The sequence below is a fragment of the Eriocheir sinensis genome, chromosome 11, assembly GCF_024679095.1.
Source record: "Eriocheir sinensis breed Jianghai 21 chromosome 11, ASM2467909v1, whole genome shotgun sequence".
NCBI classification, from domain to species: Eukaryota; Metazoa; Arthropoda; class Malacostraca; order Decapoda; family Varunidae; genus Eriocheir; species Eriocheir sinensis.
This window is the reverse complement of record NC_066519.1, coordinates 19,527,267-19,540,077: the sequence shown is the minus strand read 5'-3', so window position 1 is coordinate 19,540,077 and position 12,811 is coordinate 19,527,267. Positions and strand designations below refer to the sequence as shown.

Below are 12,811 nucleotides of genomic sequence, written 5' to 3'. Positions count from 1 at the left end.
CAAGTCATTCCACCCATATGAACCTACACCAGTCACACCACCGCTGGTAAACAAGTACAGAACCAAACAAAAACATGACCTCTTTCTTGTACCCTCTCCCAGGTCATTCCAGCAGGCTAGACACGCCCATAACACCCACACATGAGTCATTCCACCCATAAGAACCTACACCAGTCATACCACCGCGAGAAAACAAGTACAGAACGAAACAAAAACATGACCTCATACCTTTTACTCTCTCACAGGTCATTCCACAGGACTCCAAACAACTAAATGACCTCACAACACCCACACACATACCAAACGAGTCATTCCACCCATCAGAACCTACACCAGTCATACCACAGCGTAAACAAGTACAGAACCAAACAAAAACATGACCTCTTTCTCGTACCCGCTCCCAGGTCATTCCAGCTGGCCATACCCCTCCAAACACCCTCAAACACCCCACACGAGTCATTCCACACACAAAACACACCAAAAACGAGATTAAAACACGTAAAACACAAGATACTCCACCCTGTCTACCTCACTCACTCCTATGCTTTCCCTGCCCTCCATAGCCACTCCACCGCCCTCTAAGCTATCCTAGTCGTTGTGTTTGTGCTCACCGTGTCCTTGTGTCGCCGTAAGTACAGGTAATCCAGGTAGTTAGCCCCAGCCCATTGAGAGGGCGGCACGGAGGGAGGGCCACGAGCACCGCACACCCGCAATATGGCGACTCACTGACAGGGCGCGCGGCGGGGCGGGCCACAGACAGCCAGGCCGCAGCGTCTCAAAGCTGGCCGCCTGGCACTCCCTACCTCCCTCCCTGCCTTCCTCCCTCCCACTCTCCTCCTCGGCTCGGTGGTACACTATTGTAATCTACTCTCCGCCGAGTGTCCGGACGGCGCTCAACCTCATGGAAGACACAAGGCGCTAGGTCATCCTCCTTCGCCCGAGGATAGAGGCAAAGCGAGATCCTCATTGTATTACTACTACGCGTATGTGCTATGTCAGTTTGTCATCTGTATCTCGATTTTGTTCTCGTTCGTTTATTTGTCCTGTTCTTTATATATGCCGATGGGCGAAATAAAATGATTATTATTATTATTATTATTATATTTCGTCCCCTCCCCCCCCCCAAAAAAAAAGCACATCCATATAATAAAGATGCAAATAATCATCTTGGAGAAAAAAAATGATAAAGCGTCGTACGGTACATCTCAGAGCTGACGTTAAAGCACAGAGTAGCTTACTATCCATGAATTCATGTAACCTCTTCTTGAATCTATATCTATCGCCTTGATACTCACAACTTTGACTGCCAAGCCTATATATTCCACTCATTTCCCAATCTAACTGGTAAAGAAATATTAAGAAAGGAATCTCTCTCAACAGGAACATTGTGGTTCTCAGCAGAAAGATCCTCCTCCCACTCTACCTAGCCCTGGTCCGCCCGATCCTTGATTACGGCGCCCAAGTGTGGTCCCCACACCAGATAGGAGACATTCAGACCCTAGAAAAGGTGCAGAGGAGGGCGACAAAGCTGGTCCCGGAACTGTCCCACCTTCCATATGAAGAAAGGTGCAGCCAACTCGGTATCCAGACACTCAAGGACAGAAGAACGCGGGGGGACATGATAGAGACCTATAAGCTCCTGCACGGCTTTGAAGATGTCCCCTACACCAAATTCTTCCACCTTAACACCAATAACCTCAGGGGACACAGCCTTAAATTAGTGAGACCCGACCACTGGACAACCACCACCAAGGGAAATTGGTTTGCGATTAGAACCATCGACCACTGGAACGCCCTCCCTGAGAGCGTAGTAACAGCCCCCACGATAGCCACTTTTAAAGCACGATATGACAGACACATAAACAGACCATAACACTGGCTGACTTGACATAGAGGTGGGGATCACTACAAGAAGTTCTCTTCTTATTTCCCCACTACCATTTCATAGGTGAGCATTCATAGGTGAGCATCTCTCTCTCTCTCTCTCTCTCTCTCTCTCTCTCTCTCTCTCTCTCTCTCTCTCTCTCGCGCTGTCTCTCTCTCTCTCTCATGAACTCGTGTGTGTGTGGGGGGGGGGGGGGGGCGGTCATTTTCCACGTATCCGGCACTCTGTTTGGCCAAAGGGTGTGTTAATGAGGCAACCTCCTGTGACACAGAGAGAGAGAGAGAGAGAGAGAGAGAGAGAGAGAGAGAGAGAGAGAGAGAGAGAGAGTAAAGAATAAGACTATCATGAACAGTTTTCCATATTCCTCCCAAATTTATACCTCCGATACCCAAAATCTACGTCTTGATTAGGATTTCAATAAATACTTAATATGTATCGTGAGTGATTATACGTTAGAAAGCATAGAAGGACCCAGGGGAGAACTAACGTAATAAAGAAAAAAAGTAGCAATGATCATATATCCGAATCCAATGCAGTTTTAGGCTCATTCTCAAACATTTAGGGGCTTACACACCTACGTTAATAAGACTTCAGTAGAGATTGTGTTAGAGTTTCCATGAGTAGTTTCATGAGCCGAGAGATAGTTTGACAAGGCTTCTGCACCATGAATGTGAAAAACCACTCATGAAAATCCAATCATTCTCGTCTGTAGCCTTTCGAAATATATGTTATGAGGTTGCGTTATTATTTCCATGGGTAGTTTTACAAGCCTACTGATAGTTTGACAATGCTTCTGTACCATGAACGTGAAAAAACACTCATGAAAATCCAATCATTCTCGTCTGTAGCCTTTCGAAATATGTGTTATGAGGTTGTGTTATTATTTCCAAGGGTAGTTTTATAAGCCTACTGATAGTTTGACAATGCTTCTGTACCATGAACGTGAAAAACCACTCATGAAAATCCAATCATTCTCGTCTGTAGCCTTTCGAAATATATGTTATGAGGTGATGTTATTATTTCCAAGGGTAGTTTTATAAGCCTACTGATAGTTTGACAATGCTTCTGTACCATGAACGTGAAAAAACACTCGTGAAAATCCAACCAATCTCATTTGTGGCCCAAGGAAAAAATTGCGGTGGCCTTAGACGCAAAACAGGGTCATGCTTTAATCCTCGGCGCCACCTCAGTGTGTCCCCGGCCTGGGCACTGCGCCAAAGACTGAGGAAGGTTCTGGGGAAAGCCGCAAAACGATGAAAACACACTTATATCCACTGCGGCTTTGTCTTTGGGGTTTAAATATTGTCCCTGATGAGATGTGCCAGCATAAAGAAGGGGGGGGAGGACCTCTTCAACCTACAAATACACACATAGCCTACATACATACATACATACATATACATACACACATACATGAATACAGGAACATTTTCCCTTTTTTTTTCCTATGCTTGGCTACTTTGATGTTAGAAATAAATACATACTTTACATACATACATACATACATACATTTATCATGGGAGTACCTGACTTCATTCACACTATAATCGTATACATACATACACACATATACACACATTCTAGCAAACATATATGCATAGCCTTCAAATATTCACACACACACACACACACACACACACACACACACACACACACACACCATATTCATACAACAAAATCCACTACACACAACCTTACTCTACGTTTTGCCGTTATTGAATTAAGTGGATACTGCACTCTATTGTATGGGAGTAATTAATGGGTCCCAGGTGTTTGTTGTGAAGGGAGGGGGAGGGGGGGTGGTTGAGTCCATGAAATCATTAAGGTAGATGTGACAGACCCAAGACTTTATGCGTGAGAGCTCTGGATGTGTTCCTCGCCTTCCTCTCTTCCTCGCCTCCCCTGCAAGTCACACCTGTTCGTTCCGCCACGCCTCCACTAATTACCGGTCTCATCATGACGTTATTCAAGTTATTATTATAGTTTTTCGCCCGTGGACATTAATCTCTTCCGGTTATTAGTGTCGCAAAACCGTAGTCTGTGGCGTAGAGTGGAATGCATGGGGGAAACTTTCTTCATCGCGTCAGAATAGCATGAGGTATCAAGCTGTATTTTAAGCATAGGAATTAAATGTGAAGTAAGATGACAATTATACATGAGAAGGCAAAAGTGATGGCGGGAACTTTCTTCATCGCGTCAGAATAGCACGGGGTATCAAGCTGTATTTTAAGCATAGGAATTAAATGTGAAGTAAGATGACAATTATACATGAGAAAGCAAAAGGGAGCTACGTAAGGATTTTTCTCTTATTCGTATCAAAGAGAATAAGATAATCCGAGACGAGATGAGGGAGCGAGATGAGAATATATAGATGAGAAACGAGGTACGATAGGCGAGCTGAGGAGGTACCGAGCCGAGAGACGAGACGAGATGAGGGAACGAGATAAGAATATATAGATGAGAAACGAGGTACGAGAGACGAGCTGACGGAACGAGATAAGAATATATAGATGAGAAACGAGGTACGAGAGACGAGCTGAGGAGGTACTGAGCCGAGAGACGAGACGAGATGAGGGAACGAGATGAGAATATATAGCTGAGAAACGAGGTACGATAGGCGAGCTGAGGAGGTACTGAGCCGAGTGACGAGACGACTTGAGGGAACGAGATGAGAATATATAGATGAGAAACGAGGTACGATAGGCGAGCTGAGGAGGTACTGAGCCGAGAGACGAGACGAGATGAGGGAACGAGATGAGAATATATAGCTGAGAAACGAGGTACGATAGACGAGCTGAGGAGGTACCTAGCCGAGTGACGAGACGAGATGAGGGAACGAGATAAGAATATATAGCTGATAAACGAGGTACGAGAGACGAGCTGAGGAGGTACCGAGCCGAGAGACGAGACGAGATGACGGAACGAGATAAGAATATATAGATGATAAACAAGGTACGATAGGCGAGCTGAGGAGGTACCGAGCCGAGAGACGAGACGAGATGAGGGAACGAGATAAGAATATATAGATGAGAAACGAGGTACGAGAGACGAGCTGAGGAGGTACCGAGCCGAGAGACGAGACGAGATGAGGTAAAGAAACGAGATAAGAGTACATAAATGAGAAACGAGATACGAGAGACGAGCTGAGGAGGTACCGAGCCGAGAGACGAGACGAGATGAGGGAACGAGATGAGAACATAAAAATGAGAAGCGAGGTACGAGAGACGAGCCGAGGAGGCACCGAGCCGAGTGAGGTCCCGAAATGAGCTCCTCAATGATCCATGCCAGATTATCGTACTCATAACATCGTATTTACCAGTTTCTGACCCATGACCAAAAAAAAGAAGACAGCTGACCATTTAAATGATATCTATGTATCAATCTAGTTTTCGGGGTGGAGGAGGAGGCAGTTTTTGGGTCGGAAATCAGCATATATAGGAGCCTGAGTACGACAATCTGGCAACGTTGCCCTCGATGACGCAACCCTCCAGCTGACGAACGTAAACAAAGGGCGGGATGGGGAGACTGCGCTGACTCCACGGCCCCTCCTGCGTGGCTGACCCTCGGTGGGTATTAAAGGGTTGTAATTATTCTTAACTAACTGAATGGCACCTTGTTTGCTTCTTGAAATTCCTTGCGGCATGATCCTCTCAGCCTCCTGGACGTTAAGCACTATAGTTGTCTGTCTTGTTTTACTTCTCTGATTGTCTCTCCTAAATTATTTTTGTTCTTTATTCCCTTTGTCTCTTCATGCTGAATTACCTGTGTGGTATGCCCCTTTTATTTCCTAACAGAACCTAACTGGCAAGTGTGGAGATTGACTCCGCGCCACCAATATACGATGTTACGCCTCCATAGTATAGTTAAGGGACGAAATACATGTCCCTCAACCATAATATGAAGGCGCAAGTACCGTACTTAAAAGTAAAGAAAAAGGCCTAATCCCCTTCCCCTAACGATCTTGGGGGACCCGTGGGAAATCGGGGTTTTGGGAAGGGGAGCATATTTAAACTACTCCAACCGAACTTTACATAAACTAACCTCTAACGGGGGGGCTTCGCCCCCCTCAGTCAAGGCAGGGCAGCCCCTCCTGGACCCCCCCCCCCCCACATGTATAATGCACAGGTAAAACTAGAGAAGTACAACAGTATGTGAGACCTTGGAAAGGTTATTAATCTCGTGGGGGCAATATTGGAGGCACGTAGTGAATCTCCATATTTACCCCTAACCTTAGTCTAACAATAACCAACTGCTGTTAAAATAGTGACATCACCAATAAAGGCAATAACCTATTGCTGCTAATGCAATACCCTAGTGCAGATTAACTGGTCATATCTCAGATAAAAGTAATTTGTAACAAAAACAGTTATCCAAGTGATAAATAACACATTAAAATCTATCAGTAAATATAGTGTCAGCCACTGGAGTGAGCTGGGTGTAATTCTGGAGTTATACTTGTCTATATTAACACACTCCTTAGATATGTTGACCATTTTGCATGCACCATACCAATCAGTGCTAATATAAAAATAAATGAGGCATTAATTATTGAGCTGTTGTCAAAGTAAAAAAAAATGTTCATTTTCATTTTGATGAACTGATTTTTATACCTTTGCTCAACTTTTAAGTATGAAGTTTTTTCCCCGATCTTAAGACTGATTGGAATGGTGAGTGCAAATTGGGGTCCCATTAGTACATTATGGTGTGATTCTAAAATGGTTCAACCTCTAACCTTACTAGAGGCGAGGAGTGAATCGTGTGTGTGGAGGGACCAACACCCAAGTCATGGCGATCCTGGTGACCTGACGAGAGCAAAGATGGCCGAGAGTGGCCCGGCCCCGCCCAGCACTTCGCCCAAGACCCTAAAGTGTCTTGTGGTGTACCGGCTGGCGAGGCTGCTACTGGAGAGCTCCGTGCCGGCCCACCTGAGGAAGTACCTGCCAGTGTGCAACCTTCACCTCACACAGAGCCAGGGACAGGAGGGCTCGGGGGACCACTCCAGGGGGTGCCAGTACTGTGAGGGGCCACCGCTAGGCACCGATCTCAACTCGGGCGACAACTGTACCGTGTTCGACGACAGCGAGACGGTGTTTGACGACATCATCATCGCCGAGGCTGGGGAGCGCAACGAACACCTGCTGAAAACGAAGGGGAATTTGCTGGTAAGCCTTAACGAGTTTGATCTACAGAGCTGAGATTTCCTACCTGTTTTTTTTTTTTTTTTTTTTTTTTTTTTTAATGTATATATTCCAGAAAAAGTCTTTATCAGTTGAAATTTTCTGATTATAAACTATTATCATGGCCCATCAAAGTTATAATGTTAAATAATAGAGATAATATTTGTATATGTAACTGAGGAAGTGTCAAATTCATAGGGATAACACTTTGGTAGACAAGAATAACCATGATGCAACATTTATGCTGCAACCTAAAAAAGAAAATAAATAAATGAAAAAAAAAATCTAAAACTCATCTCTACTCTTTTACAGGGGCAGTGATTAGCAGGCTTTTTCTATCTCAATTATTATTTTTTTTTACTTTGAGCTGCTTCCTTTACTATAAAAAAGAAAAAAAGTTCAAAACACCTCCACCGCCATGATATTATAACCCCCCCCCATCCACCTCCATGATACTATAACCCACCACCCACCTCCAGAATCAGCTGCATGGGGTGAAGCAGTGGTGGGACGACGAGGGCTGGTTCGGAAAGCAGGACGCCAAGGTGCGGAGGGAGGTGCGAGAGGCCTGCTCGGACCTCCTGCAGCCCCACCTCGCGCTCTGCAAGTGTCCGCTGATGTTGCTGACCCTTGAGCTGATGTTCTGCACCAGGGCTGGATGTGGCAAGGTGATGGAGTGTGGCCTGTCATACCCTTGCTATTTATTTATTTTTACATGTGTCCTGCTATACAAATAAAAAACCTTACCCTACTGTGCTGTTTTTATATAGAGGACAGAAGATGCCAAAAAATATCAGCTATATTAAAGGAAACAGCAGAAAAAGCAAACCTCATTATGATGCTTTTATGAAGAGAGCAAAAGATGCCTGAAAAAGAGTGGTGTGATAACATTCTCTTCTATGACAATCAGTTTTATCTATATACTTTTTGGCTGTCTTTATTTTTTTTTTAGCAATCAAACATTTTCTCATGTGTTGGGGCCTTCAGTTGACTTTCTTTTAGCAGTCAGACACTTTTCCATATATTTCTTTGTCTATTTTTTTTTAATGTCTTTAGTCTCTCCATACACTGTTAGAAATAAATTAGATCATTCTCTTTTTGGCACATTTTACACAGTGGGAGCAGCAAGTTTGTTTATACTATTTCATTAGCCTCTGGTCTCTCATCATTTCCACAAAAAGAATAACAAATATTTTTCTTCTTTTTCCAGATGGTTGTGCCGCTCTCCAGTCACATGTGCTCGACGCTTAGTAAATTTCTTGACGAGCTCCAGCCGTTTGGCATAGAGAGGCTGTACACATTCTCCCTCCAGTTCGGCAGCCCCTCGGTCATTGTCACTCTCTGCCGGTGCTCTCCTCTCATCAAGTGGATACACCTCAAGATTGAGTTTGCCAAGGGAGACATATTAAGCGCCATCGGTCTAGCCGCCCCCAATATAGAGACTGTCGTGGTCATAGTGCGGGAGTATGAACTGTACCTGGAAATATCATCAACCGTTGAGATAGTGATTGGCGGAGGCGAGGACCTGGAGGACAATCTGTATCGAGGTTTCTTTAAGGGGTCCACAAAAGGCGATATCGACCTGAAAATCCGTAATGGGGAGGAGGTGACTCTGTCCTTCCCCAAGCTGAAGTACATTGACGTAGGGAGTCACAGGGATGTTAGGGAATTCCTCCACCACCTCCTGTACTTCTACCCGGACACACGAAGCATCACCTGCGACTCCGAGAGCTGGGTTCTGAGCAAGTACTCCTTCGCCTTCCCTGTCGTCACTCCATCCTCCCTCGGTAATGGCCCGGTGTCCCTGCAGGATAAAGTTACAACCTACAGCCTCCAGGACATGAGCTTCTCCTCCTTCTGTCTGACGTCAAGGCTCCCGGACATCATTGGGAGGTACAAGAAGCTGGAGCATGTCAGCCTCCACCTCTTGAAGGGTCCGTGGAAGATCAATACCACCTGTGAGATGGCGAAGCAGCTCCTGTGCAGCATCAAGTGCCAGTACCTGACCATCTGTGTTGACGTGTACATGAGCAGCGAGGACCTGATCAGCCTCTACATGCCGTCGTTGAAGGCCATTGGACACACCCTCAGGATTCTGCAGTTCCACCTGACCAACGAGGTGAATGTGAGGGCATTGTGCCAGCTCATCAACATGTGTGAGGTGCTGGAGGAGCTGTCAATTGTCTCCTCCTGTGAGCGCTGCGAAGTGGCGGAGAGCGATGAAGGCGAGCCAGACTTCCACATCAACAAACTACCGAAGCTAAAGTGCCTCAGCGTATCAAGTCGCTACAACGTGACCAGCACCCTCTACCAGCTGACCCAATACATCCTGCACGCGGCACCTTGTCTGGGCACCCTGGAGCTTGAGATGGGCGGGCGTGGAGCTGCGAAGTGGATCCTGGATGTGGCAACGGCAGGGAACTTCACCCGACTCAAGATCCTCCATTTGTACCTGCCTGGGTTCCTCTTCGACAGACAGGTTGTGAGTTCCTTCTTCCCCTCCCTCATCAGTGTGCTGCCCGGCCTGTCCTGCCTCATGGTGGGCGGCGTGTGCCACTGTGACATGCAGGCGCTGAGGGCTAAGTACCGGTGGACAAAGCTCAAAGTTGTTGCCAGAGATTCGCCGTACGTGGCATTCAGAACTCTCTCGTCGAGGTGCTGTTGACCACTCCTTGCCTAGTCATGTGTTACCCCTGCTACTGCTGTGTGTATGTGGGTGTGTGCGTGGGTGTGTGTGTTGGAAGGTGTATGTTCCCCCAAAAGCTTTAGACATTAATCAGTTTTAAGTCCCCTTCTCACACAAAATACAAATATAGCGAAGTATATATTATGGAATCGTATACGCATATCCCTTCAAAGAGGCTAGAGGCTATTTAATCAAGGCTTCTATACAAATATAACATAGGCAGAAATATTGAGCTTGAGGCTAAAAAAAAGCATTACTGTTCCCTTTCCCTATCCATTGGTGGCCCTGCATGACGAAACAACTATTTATTCAAGTGGATGATGAAGTACCTTAGGATAGAAATAGGGTATGTTTCCCCTATTATATTTACCATTCCAAATAGTACTCATGAAAAAATACCCTGCAAAGTTAAGCTGAGGTATTCAAATGAACTGTTGTCAAAACTTTAATAAACAGTAATTTGACTTTCATTTTTATACCTCGGCTTAATTCTCCTCACTAGGTTTTTCCGTGGTATGGGCACTGGTTGGCACAATAAACAAACCCTCGGTGGACCAGGCACTCCTGCATCTGGTGTGTTGTGGAGTAAACCAGTGTGCTGCAGGGAGTCTTATAACATTCCAAAGCTGTGTGTAGGCAGCAATCATTCCAGAAGTGTTTGCAATCCACATTCAGGGATACTGTTTTCTTATGGTAAAGGAGACGAGAGGATTTTATTTCAAGTACCCGCATCCTGGTACTCCGAAAAAAGAAGGAGAGATAGGTGCCAAAAGAAATCCTCGTTTAAAAAAGTGAAAAACTATAACACACTTCCTGACACTTTGAATGCTGTCTTAACATATTTCATACTTAAACCTGTGATAAAATAGTAGAATGGAATCAATGCCAGGGCGAGGTGATTCAAACCCCAATGCTGCTGTATGAGGACAGGAAGGGCATCCGGTCTTTAGCCAATATTCCTAAACACATCAGCACCTTGGTGTACGCCCGTTTGACAAGCATCACGTAGAAGTTCCTGGGATCTTTATGGACTGTTATGTGATCCTAGTGATACTTTTACCCAACTCCTGGACCTTGAATGGGAAAAAACACCCATGAAAACCTGGTTAATCTTCTCTGTGGTCTTGGAAAATAATTGTAATGGGAGCCTGATATTTATAGGTATATGAACCTTAAATTCCAAGCCACCCAAAAGTGACTCTACATGAACATTGATAAAAACTGTCAAGAAAAAAGAAAGAAGTGTGTTCCCTAATTCATGCACCTCATTCCAGTTACAGTTAAAAGTTCATTGATCCAAACAGCACCTAACCCACACTTGTTCCTACTACATTGTATACTTTTCAGATTATCAAATGGCAGCTGCAACCACCACAAACACACACGTGAACTGATTATTGATGTATTGTAATTTCCCGTCTTGAAGAATTCCGACTATTAGAATTTTCAGACCAGCAGAATTTGGCTTGGTGGATTTCAACTGTAACCTAAACTAACACACCCCAGGCTGAAGGACCAATGAGAGGGAGATAAGCCAATGTCATGCACATGTATAACGTATGTCCCCATCTTTATTTTTACCTTAGTCTTTTCGGAAAAAAACGACTGCTCTGGAAAAACTAGTTGAGGTATGAAAAAACTACCAAAATAAAAATAAATCAAATACAATATCTATATTTTTGAGTGGTAAATATTCATACCTCAGTTTTTCCTCTTCAATCTAATGTGAGAGTCGACCCTCCAAGGATATACAGGTATGTTTAACCAAGGAATAAATTTATCACTCCAAGAAAAGAAGTATCCACGTGAAAAGCTTTTAAAATAAATGCGAGAAAATGTTGACTTTACCACAAGCATACGTACAAGGTAATCTTTTTTTGCTTTGGAGAAATACTGGTTGGGGCGGTGTCTACAAACTTGTCAAATATATCGTACAATCACTACCGTTTAACCTTAGCATGAGCTCTCACTATCTGTTTCTTTCACTTATATAGTCACTGCAAAACTACTTAAGACACAAAATACTTAAAACCTGAGAATGGATCCTGTTTTTGGTATTCTCAGTAGGACAATTTTGTCAGAGATTCTCGTTCATTTTGCAACTTTCTGGTTAGTTAAAAGATTCCTGCCACTCGCTCCTCCCCAACAGCAATTATACAGAGGAACAAGCTGCACTGTATTTACCTAGTTGTAATTTTACAGGGCCTGGGCTTACCCTCGCGTGGTCCCGTCTCCATATCTGTACTTGTCTAGTTTTTCCTTAAAGTTGTGCACACTCTTTGCCGTTATTATTTCCTCACTTAGTCTGTTCCAAACTTCTGTGTTTCTTTGCAGGAAGCTATATTTTTTATCTCTCTCAAGCATCTTCCTTTTCACAATTTTTTACTGTGTCCTCATGTGTTGCTGGTGTTTCTTCCTTCTCTCAGTAGTAGTGTGTCATGCTGTGGGGGTTCTTCATGGGTTGTGGGGGCCGGGGGAGTTGGTGTTTTTTCCTAAATCTACAACAATGAATGCGAATCTTTTCAGTGGTGGTCCTACGATTCTGTTTGCAGCGACTGACGTTTCAATATTCAACTCCCTCAATATAGAACCATCACTATGTTTCCAATTGTGTACAAAGAGAATAAAATGCTAAAAACCTCTTTACATACTTCAGTTACTTTCTACCTGCTACCTGTGTGATTAAAGGCAGTGTGTTTCAGGTCCTACAATAAAGTGGATGGTACATGCCGACAGTATCTGATGGCATGTATGGGGCACAAGCACACATATGAGATGCACCAGAGCCATAGAATAGTTAAGCTTGGCCAACTTGATCACAGGCGCCATGTTGTCATCAAGACCCGCACAAAATTCAAACTGAGGCTGACACAATAGTTTTTCTTTTGCTCTGATAACATTTCAATCTCAAAGTACGAACCTAGAGCACAAAAAACACTATTGTATCTGTATCAATTTGAATATTACACAACATGGCACCCGTGATGAAGGTGGCCACTCTCCTATGCTATGGCTCTGAGATGCACCTTACAATGTTCTTGCCTGACATTTGTACCCTCCCAC

At 44.4% G+C, this 12,811-nt stretch overlaps 2 protein-coding genes across 3 annotated transcripts in view; one reads left to right on the top strand and one right to left on the bottom strand.

The window, feature by feature from the left end:
- The window catches only part of LOC126997036 (unconventional myosin-XVIIIa-like), a 258,013-nt gene extending 257,240 nt beyond the window's left edge, over positions 1-773 (bottom strand). The window contains exon 1 of one of the 2 annotated variants that reach the window (XM_050858078.1): positions 612-773. The gene's annotated coding sequence lies outside the window, so the exon portion shown is untranslated. The remainder of the gene's footprint in view (positions 1-611) is intronic. The other variant, XM_050858079.1, reaches the window with a different exon arrangement.
- Positions 774-5,315: 4,542 nt separating this feature from the next.
- On the top strand, positions 5,316-12,394 carry LOC126997033 (uncharacterized). The gene is made up of 4 exons (XM_050858063.1): positions 5,316-5,451; positions 6,626-7,047; positions 7,542-7,730; positions 8,273-12,394. The coding sequence occupies exons 2-4, from the start codon at positions 6,703-6,705 to the stop codon at positions 9,725-9,727; spliced, it is 1,989 nt and encodes a 662-aa protein (XP_050714020.1). The 5' UTR covers positions 5,316-5,451; positions 6,626-6,702; the 3' UTR covers positions 9,728-12,394.
- Positions 12,395-12,811: the final 417 nt, after the last annotated feature.